At 41.9% G+C, this 26,182-nt stretch overlaps 1 protein-coding gene and 1 long non-coding RNA gene across 3 annotated transcripts; one reads left to right on the forward strand and one right to left on the reverse strand.

Annotated features, from left to right (window-relative positions):
• Positions 1-283: 283 nt before the first annotated feature.
• Positions 284-25,567, forward strand: tmem132a (transmembrane protein 132A). 2 transcript variants are annotated; one of them, XM_084006361.1, is made up of 14 exons: positions 284-416; positions 4,148-4,239; positions 6,120-6,346; positions 6,430-6,630; positions 6,712-6,920; positions 8,773-8,859; positions 8,961-9,233; positions 9,326-9,478; positions 10,643-10,838; positions 10,911-11,054; positions 12,313-12,515; positions 21,600-21,819; positions 21,896-22,087; positions 23,392-25,567. In XM_084006361.1, the coding sequence occupies exons 2-14, from the start codon at positions 4,158-4,160 to the stop codon at positions 24,271-24,273; spliced, it is 3,069 nt and encodes a 1,022-aa protein (XP_083862487.1). In that variant the 5' UTR covers positions 284-416; positions 4,148-4,157; the 3' UTR covers positions 24,274-25,567. The 2 variants fall into 2 exon arrangements, with proteins under 2 accessions (XP_083862487.1, XP_083862488.1); XM_084006362.1 differs by lacking the exons at positions 284-416; positions 4,148-4,239 and adding an exon at positions 5,987-6,028.
• LOC311011445 lies at positions 18,653-19,861 on the reverse strand. The gene is made up of 3 exons (XR_014596892.1): positions 19,771-19,861; positions 19,481-19,565; positions 18,653-18,836 (listed from the first exon to the last, which is right to left on the reverse strand). It is a non-coding gene; the product is annotated as an uncharacterized lncRNA (long non-coding RNA).
• Positions 25,568-26,182: the final 615 nt, after the last annotated feature.

Here is a 26,182-nt window from a genome sequence, read left to right on the forward strand (position 1 = left end):
AGACACTGTTGTAAACACACACACACACACACACACACACACACACACACACACACACACACAAACACACACACACACACACACACACACACACACACACATTGCTGCGTTTGAAAAGCATTTCATTTAAAAAGAGTGACCTTTTCTTTAGCAAAATTGTTTGGAGAATAGGGGGAGGAGGGTCAACAGGGAGGGACGGACAAAAAGATTAACTCCGAGAGCAGGAAGCAAAAGCTATAAGAAAAAATGAGATACGTAAAGAAGGGGAGGGGAAAACTGAGGGGGAAAGGATTATTTATCGTTTTAGATGAATACATCTGGATCGTGTGAATGGACGGAGTAGAGAGAGAAAGAGGGAGAGGAGGTTTATAGCAGTAGCAGACCAACAGGGAATAGCCAAAGTGACAAAAATATAAGTAAGTATATTTCAAATAATTTTACTTTAAAAAAATGTAAATTTCAGTCAATTTTGTTGTGAAGTATTTTGGTAGCAGTGATGCCTTTCTGAACAAGGATGAAGGACTTACTTCAAACATGTCTTGAGGAAAAAGACGTAATCTGGAGCTGAAATAGACGGATTCATGTGGGTAAAGGATTGTGTGTGTGTGTGTGTGTTGTATAATGTGACTGTCTGACAGTTATTTTTGTCTTCTTGGGAACATACATGTGATATACTGTATTTAGTTGTACGTTCTGCTCTTTGACCTTGTTCAGAACATGTCAGTTGAGGTAGAAGTGCGTGAGTCTGACTGTATCTGTGTGCATCAAACTGAGGCACGTCATCAGAAATTCATCGGCCTCAAAACCCTTGTTATCCTCTTGTTTTTCTAGCAGATTTAAGAGGCACATAAAAGTTTAAATATTCTCAACTTTTCAGCTCCACGCATTGATGTCATGCTTGGCCCAGGCAGCAACTCAAAAGGAGCAGGAGGCTGGCTTTACTACTTTACCACTCCCTTCTTGTTTTGATGGCGGTAGATATGGTAGGAAGGGACAGTGAAAGGTGGATATGAGTGATGCATTGGGTTGCGTTAATCTATGCCCACATGCACAGTCAAGCAGTCAACAACTACTCCCGTCAGACCTCCCACCTGCGGAGCTGGCTCAGAGCTGCTGAAGACAGCTTGGAGAGGTTAGGGCTGCCATCGGTGCTCATCATCTAGAGTCCTTACTTCTTCAGCGTGTTCAGTGGTCCGCTTTTCAGCACTGATGCTCAGATCCTACATCATGTCCCTTTACTTACATGTTAAGCTACCGTCAGATGTTGGTAGATAACAATTTCTCCCCATCAGAAGTTAAATCATATGCTACTGCTGTTTCGTCCTGCCATGATTTTGATCTTACATTTACATTTAGGGCATTTAGCAGACGCTTTTGTCCAAAGCAACTTACAATAAGTACATTTGTCAAAAGAAAGAAACCACAACATATCATTGCCGAAACAAGTGTTAGGTCCTCGTCTGAGTAAAGTAGTAGCTATTCAGCTAACAAACCTTAAGAACAACAGTGCTATGGTGAAAGTGCTAAAGGTAATAACATATTACCCCCCCCCCCCCCCCCCCATTTTTAGGGGGGGGGGGGGGGGGGTGTTGTTAGTGGGTCATGCTATGCAGAGTCGAGGTGAAGTCTGAACAGGTGAGTCTTGAGTCTTTTTCAGAAGATGGCAAATGACTCTGCTGTCCTGACATTGGTCAGGAGTTCGTTCCACCACTGAGGACGAGAACAGAGAAGAGTCTGGACTTTGCTGAGCGACATTTGTTGGATTTCAGCGATGGTGGTACCAGCCGGCCAGCTGAAGTAGAGGAGCGAAGTGCTCGCTTCGGGGCATGAGGTTTGACCAGTGCCGTTCCATTGATGGCCCTGAAGGCCAGTACCATCGTCTTGAATTGGATGCGTGCTGCAACAGGGAGCCAGTGGAGGTCACGGAGGAGGGGGGTCACATGGGAGAATTTGGGTAGATTGAAGACGAGGCGTGCTGCAGCGTTCTGGATACGCTGCAATAGATCTTCCCTTGGTGAAGAGCCATTTGAAGGGAATCCAACTACAGAAACTCTTACTTTCTACTTTTGTTGAAATCTCTCTCAAGACAGCGCTCCTTCTCACTGTGACATCAGCTAGAGTAAAACACCTTTTCACACAGAACCCCAACAGCAGCATTGTGCTCTAAGCCATATTATCTCGAATGGTCTGCATCACAATGGCTTTCATGCCACGGTGAACCCAGTGACGAGCACAGTGCAAACTGGGTCCAACTTGACCTTAACATGCGGTCTATCTTGCCATCCTGCTTTGGTATTAGAGTGGACATACGCAGTTATTTTACAGTCACATTTCTCCTTTCCCTTTCATCTGTTTCTATCTGTAGCTTGTTTCTATCCGGAGTCTTTCCTGACTCATTCAATGTTAATTGTGCTAGACAGCAAATTAAGCATTTCCCGATCTGGTGCTTTGTCCTATCTATTCTGATAATCATTGATTAATGGGTTGCATGTTGATCATTATGATATGTCATACACTGTCTATGGTGTATTTATGCTATGTTGATTTCTAGATAACATTATTTTGAGTGTTGATGTAGCAGCTACAATGTTAGCATAGCTAGCAACCTTCAATCCAAACTTCATTCAGAAGGTGAGAAAAAAGGCCCTTGGGTTCATCTGCATTTGGTGTTGTAGTAGTATTAGTAGTAGTAATAACATTAGTACTGTATATTAACAGTAGTGGTAGTAGTATTAACAGTACTAGTAACAGTAGTAGCATTAACAGTACAGTAGCAGTAGTATTAACAGGCACAGTCACCCTGAGATTAATCCATCTCAAACATGTCCCTTTAGACCAGAAAGCAGTCAATGATGAGCAGCATCACAGCAGCAGGTGGCGCTACAATACGCTGCTTCATCATCAGACCAGTTAGCAGTCTGCATCGGTCAGGACCTCAGCGGACTCTTCTAGACCAGAAAGCACATCCAGACCCCCGGGAGATTCCAGTAGTAATACTAGCAGTAAGAGTCAAACAAGACCACGGTGTCGGTGCAGTCAGGATCAGGTTCCACCACAGTCCGGGGAGATCTGCATTCTGCATAAACCCAAAATAACAACAGCTCTTAAAGGGGTACGCCTATACTTTAAGAATCTGGAGTTAAAACATGTAATTAATTTAGTCCTTTTCGTAGTCCCTGTGTCTATGATATGGAGTCTCTGATTGTTTCCTCCTTGCAGCCGTTGTGTAACAATAATTGGTATCAATTTCTAAAAACTGTTTATTTTTAGCTTTGACATAGAGACATTGGATCTGCTCTATGTGTGGTCAATAAAAAAAGTTTTCAAAAAGAATGGCTCTCTCTTTGAAATGTGCTGATGGATGTTTTTGTTAGTATACACTTATTTAGTTTTAGTTGGCCCACGTGTGATGCCTCTCCATCCAGGACACCCTAGATCTAACCAAAACTGTTACATAACTGAGCTAACCATTGTATGTGGTCATCATCCATCATTGCTAACTCATCTGGAGCAAGCTAGCATGACTAATAAGAAACTACGTTAACATTAACAGTCACTTTTTTGCAGTTGGCAAGTGTCTGAAGTGTTTCTGACACTAGTGTTACAATAACTTTTTTAAATATTTCCGCACAATATTCCTTATCTGACTTTTCACCTTTTACGGGATCAACAGTGTCAATGCTGTTTCAGCTAATTAAAATGCATAGTGTGAGCTAATTTCAGGAGATTATAGAAATATGTATGTACTTTAACACATTTTTACAAAACATTTAATTTGAAATTGAGGTTGACAGTTTATGATGACAAACATCAGCTGATTTCAATCTATTGATCTTGTTCTGGAGCTTTTGACCATATCACATGGTTTTCATCAGCTCAACTGTTTGTTTCAACAGAAATGCTTGAACAATGAAGATTGTGGGAACTTTTAGGACTTCCAACTTAGCTTCAAAGTTTGACATCTGATCTGCTGATGAAGACGTGTGATTGACGTGTGATTGGTTAAAAGCTACACAAGAAGCTACTAAATGCACACTCAGCCCTTAACTACAGTTATATGAATATTGAATTCAAATATCAATATTTCCTACACTGGTTGTTAATGCTGCTGCTGGATGGTCTCATATTGACTTGTGTGTTGCATCAGGTCCGTAGTGATGGCAGACGTCAGCTGGGCTAGTGTGTGTTGGACCAGAAGAGGAGTTTGTATCCTGAGGCTCTTTTGGATTTCCATTGTGGGTGAGTTGATTGATTCTTTGTCTGTGGTCCTTCAGAGAGTCCAAGTTAAATGGTTAACTTCTCATGGACAGTTTTTGTTTGTGGAAATATTTCTTGTTCATTCACACTTTAGTGCTGTTGGCTCCTTGTTTTTGTCTCTGCCGTGAATTTCCCTATCCTCGCCTCTTTTTTTAAAAGATCCCATCTAGATTTAACATTCTACCTCTGTCCTGTTGACAACCTAAGCATAACCCAGCGAGCTTTGTTTTGTGTTTGCGTGTTGTTTATGACGTTTAAAAATACATTTTCACCTCTGTCTTCACTAAATTAGGTTCCCATACAACTAAATGATACTCATTTATGTTTCCAGGGAAACATATTTTTTTCAAGACCAAATTGTCTAAGTTGTATACAGTTTGAAACAGGCATTTAACAAACAAAACAAACCCACTAAAAGAACAACAGTTAGGTTGAGACAACAAAACTTCCTTGTTAGATTTAATAAAACCATCATGGTTTAGATCACTATGAAAGTGAAACAAAATGGGACACAAACATCAGTCTCCTCATGAATGCCCTGTCATTTGTGAGCGGTTACCCACCCAGACCTCCTCCCTACGTGGACTTTCTCAGACGCCGGTGAAATATGTGACATGCCAAAAGCTAATATAATCCACCCCAAAATGCAAAACTTTCCCCTGAAACGTAATTCACAATGAAGCCTACTGAAGTTGTGTGTGAACATCATTTTAAGGAGATCGCTCAGATATTATTGTCGGTACGATGGTGATTCATGTCCCCAACCAAACACGGCTGTGATGTCATCCTCACCGGGTTGCTGAAGTACCTCAGCTATTACTTTCCAGCTTTTTTTTCTTTCTTCACTCTGTCCTGATCGTCACTCGAGGAAACATCGAAGAGGCAGGGCTGTTGTTGCCATGGTAACAGAAATGTTTCCTCCATTTCACAACATCATTCCTCTTTCTCTTCACGATTATGTACAGTAGTGTACAGATCCCTCTGTACAGCTATTGGTCAAAGTGACGGGGGAAAAAATTCAAACATGCTAGACTTCCTGTCGGGATGTCTTGAGGTGTCCCAGATGCAGCAAAACAAATTCCAAACAATTTGTTAGTCATTATGATTCTGATCTGAACCTCTGTCAGGAGAACGGATCCAGATAAAATCGTAGTGTTTGAAACAGGGATTGCAAAGAAGCGGTCCTTTTTCAACAGATGAATGTGAAAGCAAGCTGGACATTCTGCACATTTTTGTTTATTTCCAAAAAGTTAGTGTCGAGCAAGGTTATTTATTATTTATTTATAAATTTTATATATTGTTCATTAATAAGCAAATTGGTCACATGGTGCAATTACCACCATTTTCTATTCAAAGACCCAAATTCACGTGCAAATGACGTAAATGCCATTCAGAAAACAAGCATAATAAAGGTTGTTTGCTTATCATTTTGCAGACAGACCTAACATACCATAAATTCAGACAAAATTGCCATCATTATGTCATTACATCCTTTTTTTTTATCAATTTATTGGAATTCAATCACAACAAAATTGTTTGTTTAAGGTTCATTCCACTGTAGTAAACCAGCCTCAGTGTGTCTATTCACAGAGAATACAGCTCAATTTAATTCAATGAGCACCTCTGGGTGACGTTATGAACTCAGACAGAACAATGTTTTATTACAGTATCTGGGACTAGCAATAGCGGTTATTTCAGCCACAATTGGTGAAACATGGTCGGTGTCTACATGGACGTAAGACCCGCCACCTCTCCAGCGTGTCTAGCCCAGGTGATGCAAATAAACACTGATCCTGTGTTCAAACTTGCATAAGTAATGTACCATAACATATTGGTTGTCACATCTTTTTTTCTTCCCTCAGTCCCTCCATCCCTCCTGCAGCCTCCTCTCCCTCTGTCCCTTCCAGTCCACATGTCGGTTGTCCCTAAATCCTGGCAGGTCCTCCCTCTGTCTCAGACAGAGCTGGGCCCCCTGTTCTCCAACTCCAGCCCCTTCTCCTTCTCCCAGAGCCTGTTCATGGAGCCCCCACCCAGCCAGGCACCCAGACCAGGTCTTCAAGCTTCATTTGGCCCTTACTCAGTGACACAGGTAATGAGAGGAGATCTGTGGCTAAATTGACTGAAGACGCCAATGTATGCTAACTAGCAACATTTGTCTCTCTTTTTCCACAGCTCATATCAGAGCCCGTCCTCCCTCTGTCCCCCCTTCTGTCCGCCTCCCTCCTCTCAGAGCATGTGGAGCGAGGGAGGGACAAGAGGTTCAGGGTGAGGATGCTGTTCCACAAGAGGGGTGACACCAGCACCCGAGGGACCTGCATCACTCTGCATGCCTTCAAGGAGACAGAGGAGCATAAGGGCTCCTGTATCACACAGGTGAGGATCATATTCTGTCTTCACCTTGTGTTTTGTGTCCGTCCGAACCGGCCCATCCATCGCTCCTGTCCTGTCTGCCAGCCTCCTCTAGGGCTATGTGTGGTCATTCTGACACTGCCCACCGACTGGTTTGAGGGTCAACACACCAACCAATCACATCAGGATTTGGAAAAGTGGCACAGTAACACCCACTTTCATCGCCGCTGGGAGCAGAAGCGAGAACGGCAGCGGAGCCGGCGCCATCATGGCAACTTTGTCAATCACCGGCGGACGACCACTCCTTCTCTGAGGTGAAGTCTTAAAGGAGACATTGTTTAACTTTTGTTTCATTTCAAACGTGACAAATCAGGGAATCAGTGGTAGTAAGTATGGAGATTATTTCTGAAAGTGCTCTGAAAATGTTGTCTGGGTGGAGATCGTTTATATTTAAAATGCCGTTTTAATATTAGGGTGGAGGTAGCCACCTTTATCCTACTACCAAGCAATCCCCAGCAGGTCCCACTGTGAACTATGAACATTGTACCAAAGAAAAGAACAAAAAGCACAGTGTAGCTACCTTTGGACTACAGAACAGAACAGGAGGATTATTGGTTGGGAAGGATAGGGCACTGACAATATCATAATGAAATACAAGTCTAATGAAATAAATAAGCCATTATAAAATAAAAGTCCCATGAAATAATTAAAAATGTATTAAAATAATAATCATTATTACAAGAACTTTGTCTGGGCTCTGGCCCTTATTGTAATTATAATGATTAGAAGAACTTTGGAAGTGCTCTGACCCTAATAATAAGGATTATTATGATTTATCAATGAATCGAACCAAAATGCAGTGTGGTTTTAAACAGGAAATACTTTATTCTGGAAAAGTACGGAGAAGCTCTAGAATTTGGGGGGTTCCTTGGGTTTCGAGAGGTCCAGGCAGGTGGCATCTGCAGGTGAGTGGCCGGGTTCGTGGCTGAAGGGGGGGCAAAGAGTCGGGAGGCAGGCTGGAGATTTGTTTGGCGACTGACAGACAGTATCTGGAGGTGAACAGAGCACAGAGGAGAATTAAGGCATGGGGTGAGAATCGTTGGGTGTCTCACTCAGGATTCTATTCGATTCGGATTCTTGAGGTCACGATTCCTTTTTTAAGTGATTCGATTTTTTTGCCCACCCCTATTCTGGACAGAACAGACAGCTGTCTCGCTCTCTTGGCAGGGCAGCTGGCCAATGTTCCGTGGTGCTCTGGCCAGGGAGATGTCATGGTTTAATGGCAGATGGCTTGGCAGTGGACAACCTATCTGAGCGGCACTCCCCCATCTCATGACTGACTTTTGTGCCTTAACCAATGAGCCCATGCACACCTGGGTCTCAGGTATATGGGCCACATGGTGGTATGTCTGGTGAAAATCACCATGTCACTATAAAGGAGTGGGTCAAGTCCCAATACACATGAAATGTGAACTGGGTGGAGAGATAATCTTTTCACTCAGACAACAAAAGAACTCATGATTAGAAGAACTTTTCTCAGTGCTCTTGTCCTAATCATAAAAATACTAACAATAATAATGATTAGAAGAACTTGGTCAGTGCTTTATGATTATAATAATAATGATTAGAAGATGGCTGCACGGTGGTGTAGTGGGTAGCACTCTCGCCTCACAGCAAGAGGGTCCTGGGTTCCTTCTGTGTGGAGTTTGCATGTTCTCCCCGTGTGAGTGTGGGTTCTCTCCGGGTTCTCCGGCTTCCTCCCACAGTCCAAAGACATGCAGGATGGGGATAGGTTCATTGGTGACTCTAAATTGCCCGTAGGTGTGAATGTGAGCGTGAATGGTTGTTGGCCCTGCGATAGACTGGCCTCCTGTCCAGGTGTACCCTGCCTTCGCCCAATGATAGCTGGGATCGGCTCCAGCCCCCCCGCGACCCTGAAGTCGCATCGTCTACCGCAGGATAAGCGGTAGACGATGGATGGATGATTAGAAGATTTTTGTTGGTGCTCGGGCCCTCTAACTAACCTAATTGGCACCTAAATTGGGTATGGACAGATGTGTTCGAAGCAGTTTCCATTAGTGAGTTGTGGATGAGGATGATCAATGAATGTCATTGATCATTCAGATACCATCCAGGTGTTGATAAAGATGTTCTTTGGTCCCTTAGATACCAACAGGTTCCCACAAGAAACCAAATACAACTTTACTACTCGTCATCTGACACTGTGGCTGACCTGAAGCTGACGCCACCAGGGTACGTGAATGAATAGGAACATTTCGACTCATGGATATCATTCTTTCATTTCATTATCCAACATCTGTCCTTCTGCTTGTACCAACTGATCGTCTATCCAGATGTATGCAGGATGGAGCAGCTCAGTCCCAGAAGCAGCTCTTTCATATCAAAGCAGTGACACTGAAGGATGAGGAGGAAGAGGAGGAGGAAGAGAGAGAGCAGAACAGGACCAAAGAAGAAGAAACCTGTTTAAATGGGCAGGAAGAGGAGGAGCTTAGCTTGGACCCCCATGTTATGATTCGCTATCACAGGGGTCCGGTCCTAATAGGAGAGCCAATCAAAGTGTCTGTGAAGCTGAGAGCCAACGTCAGTGCTGAGTTTGTTGTCATAAGGTCAGTACAACATTACCTTCACCTTGCTGTCTTGTTTTCACTAGCTACCAACTTGCTACACACTTGTTTTACACATCTGTGTGTGTCTTCAGGCTGAAGGTGAAGAAGGGCTTGGTGTCGATGGTGTCCCAGAAAACTGTGACCTCTGACCTTTGGACAGTAACACTAGAGAAAAGCCAAGGCTCCAAACATGACGTGTTGTCCATCCTCGTCCACAAACAGAGCACATTCAAGGTTGCACACAAGTAGGTCAAAAATATATTTGCATATTATACCATGCAGAGAAACAAAGACCAGATTCCAACACGTATCTTACTGACATTTATTCCGAAGCATATGAAGTTGGGGTTTTCTCCGGGTTCTCCGGCTTCCTCCCACAGTCCAAAGACATGCAGGATGGGGATAGGTTAATTGATGACTCTAAATTGCCCGTAGGTGTGAATGTGAGTGTGAATGGTTGTTTGTCTCTATATGTTGGGCCTGCGATGGACTGGCGACCTGTCCAGGGTGTACCCTGCCTTCGCCCAATGACAGCTGGGATCGGCTCCAGCCCCTGAATCCAGGATAAGTGATAGACGATGGATGGACATGAAGTTGGCAACAGCAATAGGGGTCGAAGAACTTGACCTGATTACTTCCCCACAAATCTAAATGGCATTTTGAATTATGTTTCCAGTGAAAAGTATGTTGTGGTGGATTACATTTGCCCTTGAAGTATCACAAAATAGATTTAAAGAGTCCTAGAAGTACACATAGGGAGGAGGTCTGGGTGGTGGGTGGGTCAAAAAACATAGGGCTTTGACCAGGAGACTGATGTTAGTGTCCCTTTAGAAGCAAGTAGCATTGTTGTGTTTTTGTTTTGTTACAATTTCATGTCATTTTAATCCAAACCATGATGTTTTTTTACTAAACCTATCCAAGTAGTTTGCTTGTCTAAACCCAACTATGAAGTTGTGTTGACTAAAACAATGTAGCTGTGTTGCCTAATCCCTCAGATGTCCGGGGGGGGGGGGGGGTGGTCACTTGACCCTGATCTGGAAATAGAGTCAGTGTTCCCCTATTATACAGGTACAGTCCTGCCTGTCACATTTGACTGAACTGACAGGATAGTACTTCTAAGGTAAAGCAGTGGTTAGAACCAACACTCACATTTAATCTTGGTGTGGAATCCCAGCCTCAAGCTACATCACAACCTTGGAGATTGAAGAGCTACGGAAGCAGTTTCAGGATCCAGAAGAATAAAAGGTTTAATTGGTGTGGTTTAGTTATATGGGAACACAATTTAGGAGGAGACCCGGTTGAACATGACAAGTGGGGGAATTTCCCAATAAAAAAACTGACAAAAACACCAGACCATGGCACACTGATGCATACTTGCACCCTGGTATCTCATCTCTGTTGCCCTGCAGATCCTCTTCTCTCCAGCAGGTGGTGTGTCTGTCAGTGAATGGCCTGAGGCAGAGCTTTGGTGTTGCAATGATGGTGTCTGCTCAGTGGTGGCTGGAGTATTCTGGGCGCATCAGCCTCCCGTCGCCACATGGGGCTGCAGTGAGCATCTTCTCGTTTGTTGATCGACACATCTTTAGCATCGCTCCCATCACAGAGGTATCTCATCTATCCAGTGACCATCATTTTTTCCATCTTTCATCTGCTTCAACGTATTTGTTCTATCCTCAGAGTAACACGATCATCAACACAGCCATACTGACCAACCAGCCGTTGTCACTTCCTGTCATTGTGCTGGCCGTAAACCGTGATGGGAAGGTGTCAGATGTCACCTCTGCAGTCACCTGCCACTCAACAGATGAGAACACTGTCAAGGTCCAACACAAACAAATCTGTCCAAACATTGGTCTGATATTACACACATGTGACCCAGATTCAGAAGAATAACATCTGTTTCCAGGACAGTTTTACCAAAATATAGTCCGACGTCTGTCGCTGCATCCTGGGCTCACCAAAGACGAGTGGGATTGGTTAAAAGAAATAAAACAAGCTAGACCTGAGTGATAATATGTGGTGAGACTAGCCAAAATAAATCACAACTCATCGTCCAGTATATCGTTTTTTCAGGATTTAGTCAGGAGGTGGATTGTGGGGTTTTAACATATTTTCAACGGTGATCTTTGACATCAATATCAAAAGAGATTAGATGATTCATGATGATTGAAAGTAATACATTCTATGTCTGTCCATGGCTTTTAACATATTTATAATGCATTATAATCTTCTTATAGAAATGTATAATTATAGTTATAGGCTAAATATTCATTATGCTTCATACCAGCAATCATAACACATTATAAAGCATTTTATAAGGACTTGTTAAGATCATTAAAATTCAAAGTTGCTGGTCACTCACTGCAAGGATCGTAGTGTTATTATTCCCATAGTTGAAATGCATTATAATATTTTCATGATGCATTATAATCACTGTTATAAAGCATTATAATGTAATTATAAGCCACTCTATGTGGTGCAGCACTGTAGTTCAGTGGGTAGAGATGAAATAAAGCGGCTGCTTGAATTTGAACGGAATTTGAGCACTCCAATTTGACACAACTTTTTGATGAAGAACTATGATATTGACTGAAAATATAGATATTAGGACTTTAACGCGTTAATTAAGATTAAATAATTACACAAAAATTAACACGTTAAAAAAATTGACGCATTTTAATCACACTTATTTTTGCGCCGCGGAAAGTTTCTCCCTGGATGAGTTTCAGGCGGACCGATTATACTGGAGCACCAACTGGCATTCATGACTTCAGACAACAACAAACCACAGTGAACATGAACGAAGAAACTGATGAGATCGCTTTGGTTGGCCCCGTGGATGGGAAATTTTGTTATAAAAAACGAACGGATGGAAGCGTCGATAAGAGCATGGTTGTGTGCAAGCTATGCAACAAGGAATTTGCATATCACCGCAGCACATCGAGCCTCAAGTATCACCTCAATGCAAAACAGCTAGCGTGGACATGAACATAGTCTAACATTAACTTGTTGAGGGAAACATAAATCACATTATATAAATCATATTGTTATATTAAGAGATTAAAACTTGTGACCACAGGTGTCCGGCGATTGCTCCACCCTCTTTGTGGACGGCAGTGAATCAGGATTGGGTAGCACCTGTGCAGTGGTGGAGTTTCTACTGGGTGCGCTCCGTGGCTCCGTGTGTGTGGAGGTATGGGCTCCTTCAGTGCCCCTGCGAGTGACCTTGGCAGACCCCATTCTCAATGCCATCGATGGCTGGAACCACTTCACAAAGGAAGGGTAGGGGAAATCAACAATGTCTCTCCACTCTGGTTTATTTAGGCACTTCATCACACCGAGACACGTCGATAGAAAGCATCGCTAGAAACATGAGAAACACTTGTTGATACGCTTGTGATTTGTGATTTTGGGCTATATAAATCCAATTGGATTGAACTTCCTTCCCTTTTGGATCGCAGTAGATGTGGTAGGACAATGAAAGGGGACTATAGCCTACATTTTTAGTATCTTTCTATGGTCTTTTTTCTCTCCACCTCACCCAACAGCAGAGCAACATCAACAGCACCAGGTCGGCTTGCATCCACATTTGAGCTCACAGCTGATCCACAGCTGATTGATCACACAAACCCACTACACAGGATCATCAGCTGATTGACCGATGCACTTTGACAAGGGGCGTTTGTCAAGCAGATGATCCTGTTGAGACGTGTCTTGGTGTGATCGGGTGTATGTGTTTCTGAAAGTCCTCTTTAGCAACACTATGTCATTAAATGGATAGGCTGTAAAACCCTACCAGTCAATGTTAAACACTCTTTGGCCAAAAGAAGAACGTGAAGTCATGTAGACTACAGTGTTAGCTAAGGTGGATCTGTGTGTAACATTTCTGATGTTGGGGTCCTGTGGTGAGTGTTCTCAATTAATCCTTTTGTTATCACTGTAGCTTTCCAAAGAATGAAGCCTTAGCCCGGACGCTTTAACAATTCCCCTCATTGTAATCAACGGCAAAAAATCCACAGGACCAATTGGTTTACTTCAACACAAAATATTTGTACAGGAAAGTTGTCAATTTCCTTTGCTAAGCAATTCAGGTAAGAATCGTTAGAGAAAAGAAAAGGCCAACAAAACTATGGCTCCACTCGCAGATTCACCCCACAAACTCTTCCCACGAGAGGATCCAAAAAGAAATGAAGGGTGCTCAGTTACTGGGGAGCCACAATCATAGTACCTAGAATATAATAAAAATGTTCATGCATTTTTAAATCATCCACACACAAGTTCAAGGAATGAACAATGAAGTAGTTATTACTTTAAATATGAATTGTAATAATGCTAATTAGTCAAATAAACATAAAAATAAAGTCCATTTAGGCACAATCACCATCGTCATTTTACATTTCTTAGAGAGCAAAATCAAGACTGCAAATATACTTTAGCTGTATAGTAAAGATAATAATAAAAGATAAGTAGTCTACAAACACCAAGATTACAATTTTGAATGCCATCATCCGGTTCAGTTTACATTCAATATTACTTAGCTAAACTCATGGCTCTTTGAGGTCTAACACGTGTTGAATGCATTAGTTTCATAATACATAATACAATATATACTTCATAAAACATTTGTAAAAACTGTATTTTGAATCCAATATTGTTGACATCCATTTTTACCAGCTAGCAGTCTTCTTCTGAATTGTCTTTGTGGGCACATTGCCGCATACTTGTTGCATTAGTGTGTTGGGACCTCACCATCAGGACTACACAATGCGGCCTACAAGAAGGCCCAGAAGCCTTCACATGCGGTCAGGACAAAGGAACAAAGGAGATAAAAAACTACAACCGCCATTTTGGTTTCACCTCGCACCTAGGTGCGAAGTGCAACGTCACACAACTGGCGCCCTATTGGCTGACAACCACAGGTACCCCAGGGGGTCCCCGGGAGCAGACGTGAGCTATATAAACCGGCGCCACCTTAAGAACTTTCTCTTCCATCGCAACACCACGTTGCAACAGGAGGTGGACTCGTCCACCGCAGCACACCGCTGCAACAAGAGGCCAACTTTTAACGTCTGCAGCGTTCCTTTGTCTTAAGGCTCATTTATGCTTCCATTTCGTGCGTAAGGCAAGGCAAGGCAACTTTATTTGTATAGCACATTTCATACACAAGGCAGTCTCAAAGTGCTTCACATTATAAAAATGTCATACAATAAAGTGAAAAAAAAAAAATAGAAGGATTAAAAGAAAATAAAAGCTAAATTAAAATGCATCGAAAAACCCTCATTAAAACCAGCCAATAATAAAATAAAGTTTAAAATGTAATAATAATAATATAAGATAAAAATAAATCATTAAAAACAAGAATATCAAGGAATAGAAAATACAGTGCAGCATAAGAAGTTCACAGATAGTATTGATTACTGAAAGGCAGCGGCAAACAGATAAGTCTTCAGTCTTGATTTAAAACAGCTGAGATTTGCAGCAGACCTGCAGCTTTCTGGAAGTTTGTTCTAGATATGTGGTGCGTAAAAACTGAAGGATGCCTCTCCATGTTTGGTTCTGTCTCTGGGGACACAGAGCAGACCTGTCCCAGATGATCTGAGAGGTTCGTAGCTAAGCAGAAGATCAGAAATGTATTTTGGTCCTAAACCATTCAGTGCTTTGTAAACCAGCAGTAGTATTTTAAAGTCAATTCTTTGACAGACAGGAAGAAAGACCTGAGAACCGGAGTAATGTGATCCACTTTTTTGGTCTTAGTGAGGACTCGAGCAGCAGCATTCTGAATTAACTGCAGCTGTCTGATGGACTTTTTAGGGAGACCTGTGAAGACACTGTTACAGTAGTCAAGCCTGCTGAAGATAAAGGCATGGACAAGTTTTTCCAAATCCTGCTGAGTCATAAGTCCTTTAATCCTTGAAATATTCTTTAGGTGATAGTAGGCTGACTTTGTAACTGATTTAATGTGGCTGTTGAAGTTCAGGTCTAAGTCCATGACTACACCTAAGTTTCTGGCTTTGTTTGTGGTTTTTAGCATTACCGCTTGAAGCTGGGTGCTAACTTTTGACCGTTCTTCCTTGGCTCCAAAAACAATGATTTCAGTTTTGTCTTTGTTTAATTTGAGAAAATTCTGCTCCATCCAATTATTGATTTGCTCAATGCATCTAATCAGTACTGGAATTGGACTAAATTCACCTGGTAATATTGTTATGTAAACTTGTGTATCGTCTGCGTAGTTATGGTAACATATTTTGTTGTAGATGTTGAACAGAAGAGGGCCGAGAATGGAGCCTTGGGGAAGTCCACATGTAATTTTTGCACGCTCAGATATGTAATTATCTATAGACACAAAGTAGTCTCTGTCCTTCAAGTAGGATTCAAACCATTTTAATACTGTGCCAGAGAGTCCCACCCAGTTTTCCAGACGGTCTAGGAGTATGTTGTGATCGACTGTGTCGAATGTAGCACTGAGATCAAGTAATACCAAGACTGTAATTCTACCATTATCCGTGTTTAAGTGGATGTCATTGAAGACCTTGACAAGAGCTGTCTCGGTGCTGTGGTGTGGTCTAAATCCTGACTGGAAGACATCAAAACAGTTGTTCATTACCATAAAGTCGTTCAGCTGCTTAAAAACTGCTTTTTCGATGATTTTACTCAAAAATGGGAGGTTTGATATTGGTCTATTATTGTTCATTAGTGAAGTGTCTAAATTGTTCTATTTTAAGAGAGGCTTGATAACAGCCGTTTTCAAGGCCTGTGGGAAGACACCTAACAGAAGAGACGTGTTTACAATCTGTAAAAGATCTGGGGTCATACAGTTTGATGCATTTTTGAAAAAGGCCTCTTGGCAGAATATCAAGGCAGCAGGAGGAGTATTTCAGATGCGTAAATAGAGACGTGCGTTATCAACGTTCTAAACGTCGCTGCCCTCATGCTTTCATGCGTCCTCTACGTTGGAATGGACGTTGAGCAAAACATTGAGGGCGTCGTTCACATTAAAAAGTTACTCCAATAAAGTTTAAAAAAAAATTTAGATCAGAAGTCACTTCAAATGCTGTACTATGCACTCATTGATCCGTACTTATCTTACTGTGTTGAGGTATGGGGAAACACATATAAAAGCACTTTACAAAAGATTTGCATTTTACAAAAAAGAGTCATAAGGATGGTTCATCTTGCTGGGTACCTTGATCATACAAATCCGTTGTTTTTAAAATCGGGTATTTTAAGATTTGAGGACCTGGTCAAATTCAAAACAGGTCAGATTTTGTTTAAAGCCTGGAATAGGCTGCTACCAATAAACATCCAGAAAATGTTTATGGTCAGAGAAAGCATATATGATTTAAGAGGGAACTGTAACTTTAAACAATCTACCATCTATTCTACCCTGAAAAGTTTTAGCATCTATTTTTGTGGTGTTAAAATGTGGAATAGACTAGATGAGGATATAAAAATGTGCAATAACTTAAAACAATTTAAAAGTAAGTACAAACATACACTCTTGGACAGTTATAAAGAACTGGACTGCTAATTTTACTCTTTTTATTTATAATCATGATCTTATTTCATATTAAAGCAATATGTTTTTAATCTTCTGAATTGTATGGAACTACAGATGTATGACATGAATCACAATGTAAGGGGGGGCTGAACTTGATAAGCTTTGCTTCTTTCAGCCCCTTCTCAAACTTGCACAGTATCATTGTTGTTTTGTTTCTTGTTACATAGATTGTTTGTCTTTTGATGTGCTTGTTTGAGACAAATAAAAATAAAATAAAATAAAATCAATTCACGGAACTTTCTGTGTACAATGCCCGACACTGCCCCCACAATTTCCGTTGGAACTGCAACGTTTGGTCCGTATCGGTACGCATCCGCAAGCTTGCAGGATACTACGGTGGCCCAGAGGTGTCAGGCCAAATACAAAAGCCACAACACAAATACAAAAGCTACAACACAAATACAAAAGCCGCAACACAAATACAAAAGCTACAACACAAATACAAAAGTCGCAACACAAATACAAAAGCCGCAACACAAATACAAAAGCCGCAACACAAATACAAAAGTCGCAACACAAATACAAAAGCCACAATGGAAGTGACCTCAAACACCTCATACTACATTTTTTTTTTTTTTTACTTTATTGACATCTCGTCCTCATCTTCTCTCACATAACTGAATCGATTTCAGTTCTAGCTCCCGTTTAATGGACATTACTTATCAAAATATAAAGCATAATTAGTATTACACTTAATTCAATATTTTAAAATATTTTTGTATTATTGTCAAATGTTTTCTACCGTTTTTATGCGCGCTCTCACGCTTTCGCTTTCTTCCTCTTACCCGAGTAGCTGCTTTCCCTTGCCATATATCGCGACTATTAAGCAGCTTTTATCGATCATTAATGTTCATAGATTGTATTATTCCTCTGACCACGGAACACCAGCACCTTCACCGCGGAGACGACGGAGGCAATCGGCCGTCGGAGGAGCTACATTATTCACATACATGGAATTTGGATTTCCCTCTGAAGTAAGTAATATCACTTATCTGGTTTAAATAAGTTATTTGATTATCAATAGACAGGCATATGCATGCATAAACAAAATCAACAGACATGTTGGTTAATATAAGCCGTTTTCATATCATGTATGAGTTTGGTGGGATAAAAAAAACAAGTAGTGGGCTATTAGTGAACAATTTATTAGACAAATAATCCATGTTATATATACAGGTTGCAATATGTGTATGATAAGAAATAAGTACTGTTCATCAACAAATTAACAGGAAATCATTCAGAATAAATGTAATATCTTGTGTTTTCTGTTACAGGTTGGTGCCAGAGGGCTGTACTGCAGGTCAATACTCATGTTCCCCCGCTGGGGGAGGGGATTTAAGGAAGGACCTCCGTCTTTCAAGGCGTTCCAAAGAGAACCTCGTCTACTGCTTACTAACAGAACATACCTTATATATAGTTTACATTCTTTCTCCGGCGGCTGAGGAAGTTTAAGGTCTCCCCCTCCATCCTGAGGACCTTCTACTCCGCAGCCATTGAGAGCATCCTCACAGGTTGTACCTCAGCCTGCTATGGAAGCTGCACTGCACGGGACCGAGCTGCATTGCAGAGGGTATCAAGGCATCCCTCACCACGCTGGAGGAAATGTACAGCAAGAGGGTGAGGCTGAGAGCCAGGAAAATCGGGCCTGACGCCTCTCACCCAAATGCTGGCCTCTTTACCCTGCTGCAGTCGGGCAGATGCCAACTGTTTTTTTTTTAAATACATTACTATTTATAAAAGTCTTAGTTTTTTTTTTTTTTTGCAGTGACAGACAGATTGCTTTACCCCTTTTAATTTCACTGTATGTAAAGAATGCTGTTTTTTACAAAACATGTGATCAATAAAACTTGAAGAAAAAAAAAAACAGATGGGTTCCATGTCGATATTTGATGGGGGTGACTGCAACAAAGCCAACAAGCCACTTCAGCAGTCCTGGTACATCCTCAGAGTCTCCAGCAGTCCTGGGACATCCTCAGATTCTCCAGCAGTCCTGGGACATCCTCAGAGGCTCGCAGTTGCAGTGTCTGCTCCAAATGTCCAGATCCCTGTGTTGCAGGAACATGATTATTGTTGGGGTTTTATTTTTGTTTATCAGTGGTGCAGTTTATAAGTAATACCACACAGTAGAAGTTCTTACAGACAAATGTTTCCTGTTAAATGTTTTAGGGATATATCTGATGATCTGTACAAATCTAAATAATAAATATCTGAATATATATATGATTGTTGACTCATGTTTTAGGCCTGCAGGTCTATTTCCCTCCTGCTCTGGAGGAGAGACCCTGCTGCAATGGGTGGCATCATGGCTGAGGAGATGGGGTGTAGTGGGGTAATAGCAGGTCTTTGCTCCATCACCTCATCCATGACAACAAACACTTCCAGTGTGCAGCAGTGACCTCACCTCCCTCAGTGCTGACATCTTCAGTTCCAATAAACAACATATACATACATACAAACACTTCTCATAATCATGATTCAGCTATTCACCACTAGTCATATATTATAATATGTACTGTAATATTGTTCCACATGGGATCAACTTAATGGACTCTGATGTTTTAACACATTGTAGATATTACCCAGCACTGACTTTGCCTGATTATTAATAAGAAAGACAACTTCATCTTGTTTCTTTTATGCTTCACATAAAGCATGTAGAGTTCAATACTTTAAACTGCTTACAACTCACCTTGTATTTCTGCTTGAGGGTCTCCCACTTCTTCTTAGCTCATCCAGCTCCACCTTCCCTCCACCCCTGATCTTTAAGAAACATCCTATATGAAGAACAGCACATAGAAAAGTGTTACAGTTCATTGATGATTTCTTGCTGTTCAACAGAACGTTTCAGGTAGACATCTCAGGAGAGCAGGACATCTCCCATCTATATACGCTGATGTTCAACCTTATATCACTGAGTAGCTAAATATGCACCAGTGGTACTTAAGCACTGCATATGAGAATTATAACATTTAACACCACATTTTCTCAAGTGAAGCCTCTCAGAGCAGCATTCCTCCTGCCGGTGAACTTCTCCTTATCGTTCCCTCCACCGGATGAGGCGCTCGGTGTCTGCATCCCTCCCTTTAACGAACAATGATGCACCATGTTATTTACCACCGTTAGTAAATATATAACCACGTTTTAACATAAGCACTATCTTTTTAGTTAACGTCGGTAAAAACGGCACATTTGCTGCTTCGCTTAAGCTCACTAACCTCTATGGTAAATTAGCATCAGTGGGCGAGCCGGCTAGCAGGACCTTCGATTCGTAACGTTAACGTACAATTCCAACAACAATAAAGTAACGTTCATTATCAATACGATTTAAAAGTCAGCTGGAAACATAAAATCATGTTACAGTATACTTACATGTGTACACGGTTTGTTGCTGACTGTCGCCAGAATCACCGCAATCGTCCGCCATTATCCAAAACTTTTCAGAAGTCAGACGAGCCGCAATGCATTTTGGGAAGTTGAGTTTATCCGTGTTTTAGGTCACTTCCGTTGTGGCTTTTGTATTTGTGTTGCGGCTTTTGTATTTGTGTTGCGGCTTTTGTATTTGTGTTGCGGCTTTTGTATTTGTGCTGTAGCTTTTGTATTTGTGCTGTGGCTTTTGTATTTGTGTTGTGGCTTTTGTATTTGTGTTGTAGCTTTTGTATTTGTGTTGTGGCTTTTGTATTTGTGTTGTAGCTTTTGTATTTGTGTTGTGGCTTTTGTATTTGTGTTGTGGCTTTTGTATTTGTGTTGTAGATTTTGTATTTGTGTTCTGGCTTTTGTATTTGTGTTGTAGATTTTGTATTTGTGTTGTGGCTTTTGTATTTGTGTTGTAGATTTTGTATTTGTGTTGTGGCTTTTGTATTTGTGTTGTGGCTTTTGTATTTGGCCTGACACCTCTGGGCCACCGTAGGATACGGACAGAAATACGGACGAAATATACGCAGAGAACGGACAGAAGGCTCCGTCCATATCCGTATGCGTATCTAGCATAGAGCATAAATGAGCCTTTAGGCCACAGTCTTTTCCCAAACTCGCTGGACGAGTGACAGACTGTTTTCCCCCCCGTTTTCCGCGACTCGCCCCTTTTCTTTTACTCGTTTTTGGATCCTGAGAGATCGCCACAACCGCACGATCCTTTTGTTTGCCTGCAGAAGAGGACCACAAACGGTCTCCTGCATTCCAGCAACCAGCTCCTGTCTGAAGTCAGCTGACTAAATCGCTAAATCAGTAATAATGTGATCATTATTACTGATTTTAATAAATCTTATTATATTATAACTAGCGGTCTCTTGTGTTTGTTGTGTATATGTCACTGGATAACAGCAGGTTGTGAAGGCTAGTGCTCGAATTTCACGCCTTTTTAACTGTTCGATTGTTTTTATACTTTTATGCCAATGATCACAATGATTGGCATGTGAGTATAAAACCTTTATATTGAGACTGAATACAGTTTTTGGTTATCTTTTCCCTGATCCCAGGGTGGTGCCCCGTTTATTCATGATTATATCATAATATATTAAATATAATTATTAATATCGATAATCATATTGACATTAATAATTAGCTGTTGATAACCAAATCTGCTCCTGCTACATCCCCAACAAGTGTCACCTGTAGATCAGGGGAAGACTGGCATTGACAGCAAACTGTACCCCATCTTCATGTCAGAGAAAAATGGCTCCATAAAAACTGGAGCTCAGAAACACCACAGGAAGTGGTGGCAAAACTTTCTATGTATTTTCTGCTGTATCGGTAACATGTGTATTATCTCACAGATGTGTTAAAGCATTGTGTACCTCGTCTCTCTCTAGATGTGAACCAGTGTATCAACGCTCCTCAGTCCAGGTTCTGACTCAGTTCACAGCTCAGGATTCTCATGGAAGAACCACACACCTCCTGGGCTCATCTGATTGGTTCGTGGATGTCACAGAGCTGGTCCGTGACTGGCTGAGAGTAGACAATCCTCGTGTGGCTGCCCTTGATGACCAGAACAACCTGATTGGTTTACAGCCAGGAAAGACGTCACTCCATGTAGGTGATGGGGTTCAGTTGTAACATCTTCACCTACAGAGCATTATCACCATCATTATGTGTCTCTTTCTCTCAGGTCGTCTCTGAACAGTGGGACGGTGTGCTGGGCAGATGTGACATCACTGTGTCCTCTGACCCTGTAACCCCCGGTGACCTGTCGGTGCAGGTAGTCAGCGGCCTCGGCATGTCAGTCATGTCAAGCCCCGCCCACCCTTCCATCGTCACAACAACAGTAACAGCCTACAATATCCTGCACAACCATCACCAGGTGAGAGAATGTAGTCTTCAGAGTGAAGGCCCTAAAATGAAGCAGATATTCAAAAACAGCATTGTGGTGTGCACAGTGAGATATATAAATATATCAATATAATGGCACACAGGGAAACTCCCAGAATCTATGAGTACCATTTAACAAAAATAACAAATACAGTCGTTGCTGTGTTGTAGTTTTGCACATTTAAGTCTGCATTTTGACTCTGAACATCATGAGCGTGTTCTAGTCCTGCTCTGTGGAAAGTGTCCTGAGATAACTTCTCTTGTGATATGACACTATGAATAAAATTGTATTGAATTGCATAATGCTTCTACTGTCTGCATGCACAAGGGCCCAACTACTATTTGAGAGATTTGCGACGGCATGTCCGGCATCAACATGAAGGAGCAGATGTCTGAGGGTACAGTTTATGGTTTGAGGAGGTTTATCATAGACATTTTATGATAGGAGGTACAAAAATAATCTGTGGTGTTTTCTATAATGAAGCAGCCAACCACAGAGTTTAAGCGGAGTGTTAAGAATGGAGATTATTTCTTAAACAGCTCCTCAATTATCATCTGGATGGAGATTGTTTTTGTTTCAAAACTAAAACTTAAAGGTAGATGTAATATTAGCAACCTTGCTCCCTAAACAGCTTTCAGAAAGCTCCACTGCGCATTCAATAATCAAAAGCTATACAGTTGATTTCCAGACTCAACCAAAAGTGAATGTAATGAAGAAATAGCATACGATAATTGTAAGAAAAAAACGTTTTGTAATTGGGACTGGGTAGCCTACCTCAACAGAAATGTGAGCAGGTCTAGTTGAAGTGCCATTTAGCATCATGGCTAGACAGGGGCATACTGGGTACTGGCACGGCCACACATGCACAGATTGGGACCGATCGGACACTAACTGTGTGAAACGAGGGAGTCGGTGTGTATTTGTACATAGATTTACGAATATATTTACTGCCTCATTTATTTAGACCTATTTAACATTGGCTACAATGGTAAACTATTAGCATCTTTATCTTCTATACTGTGACAATGAAACGAAATATGTGAGCGTTATTGTTTGAATCCAATCATTCACTAAAAAGTGGGTATGCTCAGAATGTAGGGCGATACTGTGGCTCCACGTACACCTCCCTTCAGAGTTTCAGATTTGATGGCAGGATGTAACTATATAATGGCTTAAAATTGGTTGATACTCGCTTACGTTAGCTCATATTTTGTTTAACATGAAGAAATGATGACTGGATTTTGATATGAAAATACAGATGAATAGATTTTCGGTTTTTTCATTCATATCTCCAGGAGGCCTTCATCAGCGTCTGGCTCCAGTTCAGTGATGACTCTGCCTCCCTCCTCTCCTCCTTCAGCGACCTTCCCTTTCTCCTGCGCCTCTCCTCATTGGCTGAGACCGTGGTTGTGGTGACGCCCGACCCAGGCCAACAGATCTTTGCCCAGGGCGATGGAGGTGGGCCTTTACTTCGTGCAGAATTACTGGTTTCTACCTGCGCTGAGCAGCCAAGTACCTCCAACTCTATCAGTGAAGGAGGTGGCTGGACCAGGAGGCTGGCCAGAGGATCTGGTTGGATAAGAGTCAACCTAGACCTGGGCGTCCTGCAGCCAGCAGGGGATCAGGATGAGAAGTTTGAGCTTGACATGCTGGTTGAGTCAGACGGAGACATCTATGACGAGGACGACAGTGAGAACACAAGCAGTGACTATGATGACAAACTCAGTAGGAAGAGAAACTGGAAGGAGGCAGCGAGAGGAGGGATGGTCAGTCGGAACAATTTGGAAAGAGCCATGCTGATGCCAAGACAGGAGGAGGGTGCTGTGTTCTTCTCCCCGAGCCAGGAGGGAGAAAAAAGGAGGGAGGAGGAAGTGGAAGGACAGGGGGCTGGAGAGCTAGAGGTGGGTGTCGGTGCTGTCCTCTCTCTGCTCTGTCTCTCTGCTGTCCTCTTCATGGCAAACTGTCTGCCCTGTGTCATGCGAGACAAACGGAGGACAATGATGGAGGAGGAGAGGGACCGACAACTAGAGGGAGGTGCAAAAGAGGAAGAGGAGATGAAGAAGACACAAGGTGAAGACAAGCGTGAGGCGGACAATAAAGAGAATGTTAAAGAAGTAGAGATCATTTCAGCTCAAATCTGTCCTCACAAGCAACGTGAAGTCAAGTCATTACTGTAACACCATTAACAGAAAAGCATCACAGCATCTGCTCAGCATCCATTTGTTACCTACAGTGGAATCATGACATCACTCGTTTAAAGGCTGATGGATAATGTTGTTTTGCTTCACTTCAAATTATTTTAAACTATTTTTATAGTCTTATTCCAACATTTTCTCACTCCAAATGTCAATGTTTCCTATATAGTGTGAAACGGCAGACCAACAGCAGTCCCCTGGACCAAAGTCCCGTGTTTGTTTGAGCATCGGTAGTTCAGAATGAGGCCCAGCGTTCACTAAACATAGAAACACATGTGTGCTGGCCATCTGAAGGGCTTCTCCATGGTAACCAGAAACCAGGATATTGGACCTTATACTGACAACATGACATGAAAAAGTAGGAGGACTTTCTATGAAGCACTTGTAGAATGTTAACATGATGAGACTTACAGGAAGTAACAGTAAATGAGCCTGTCTTCTGATCACTCAAAGTGCTGGACACTACATGTCAATATCCACCCATTCAACATTGATAACAGAAGCTGCCATATAACCTGCCCATCCACCGCAGTTTGCAAATTCAAAATACACTGATTCATCTACACAAAGGAACACACATTTTTATTTTGTTTATCTCCTTTAGAACTAGAAACAATGTCCATGTAAAGTTAATTAGGATGCGTTTTCATTGTGGATACATGAATTCAACGCATCCATGTTCTTATGCAACATCCAGAGACCACCATGGTGGGCAGGTTTTTATGACCCTTCATGATGTTTTTCCTCAACTTAACATTGGTTTTGTATCGTAATATTATTCCATCAGACAGAAAAAAATGTGGCGCAGGCACAAAAATTACTTGTAACTGAAACACATTAGTTTGAATGTTGTAATGAGTGACATGGAAAAGGTATTAAATTGGACTTGAATTGGTAGATTTGAATTTGTGAATATTGTGTTGGCCCATCAGAAACTAAATAATACACATTCTCTCACACACCGACGGCTCAACCTTCAGAAGCAATTTGGGGTTCAGATGTTGCCCAATTTAAACATGTGAACTGGAGGAGCTTATGATTGAACCCCTATTTTCTGATTGGAGGACACCCAGTCTATATCCAATGGAAATGTTTCATCTGTGTTATTGTCATTGTACTTTTCCTCCACTCTAATGTCTGCTTGTGGATTGCTGTAGTCCCTACTTTGTGTTCCCCAGTGAAAATAAAACATATCTCCATACTTCAGAACCCACCGCTCACACCAGTCTACACCAAAACACGTCCAACAGCATGCGGAACAAATCACAGTTTTATGATGTGAAAGTTTAATAGTTAAGGTCCGGGTAGGCCAAAGACATGCAGGATGGAGATAGGTTCATTGATGACTCTAAATTGCCCGTAGGTGTGAATATGAGTGTGAATGGTTGTTTGTCGACCTTGTGATAGACTGGCGACCTGTCCAGGGTTTAACCTGCCTTCGCCCAATGACAGCTGGGATCGGCTCCAGCCCACCCGCGACCCTGAATACATACAGATGGATGGATGCAGTATTGGCCATAGGGAGTACCGGGAGTTTTCCCGGTGGGCCGGTCAATAATGGGCCGGCAGTGGCTGCCTTTTTGTTTTGCTGCAGTGCAGGGAAAGAGACATGCACTGGACCACAGAGCTCAGCTGCAGCCCACAGACACATTAGAGGCCCAGTGGCTTGTCTGTCTAAAGAATACCTGGCCCAGAGGCCCTATGATAGGCTACAGAGGCCTAGTAGTCACCTTTAATGATGAGCAATCATTATGAGAGAGAAGAGAAACACACGAAAAACAAAGCGAAAATGGAGAGAAAACGAAAAGGCAGTGCAGAAAAACTTAGAGAAAAGGAAAAAAAGGTCTCGCTACTGATGCCGCTAAGAGCAGAAACATATTAAACATGTTTG

The sequence above is a fragment of the Eutrigla gurnardus genome, assembly GCF_963514095.1.
Source record: "Eutrigla gurnardus genome assembly, chromosome: 3".
In the NCBI taxonomy this organism is placed as follows: Eukaryota; Metazoa; Chordata; class Actinopteri; order Perciformes; family Triglidae; genus Eutrigla; species Eutrigla gurnardus.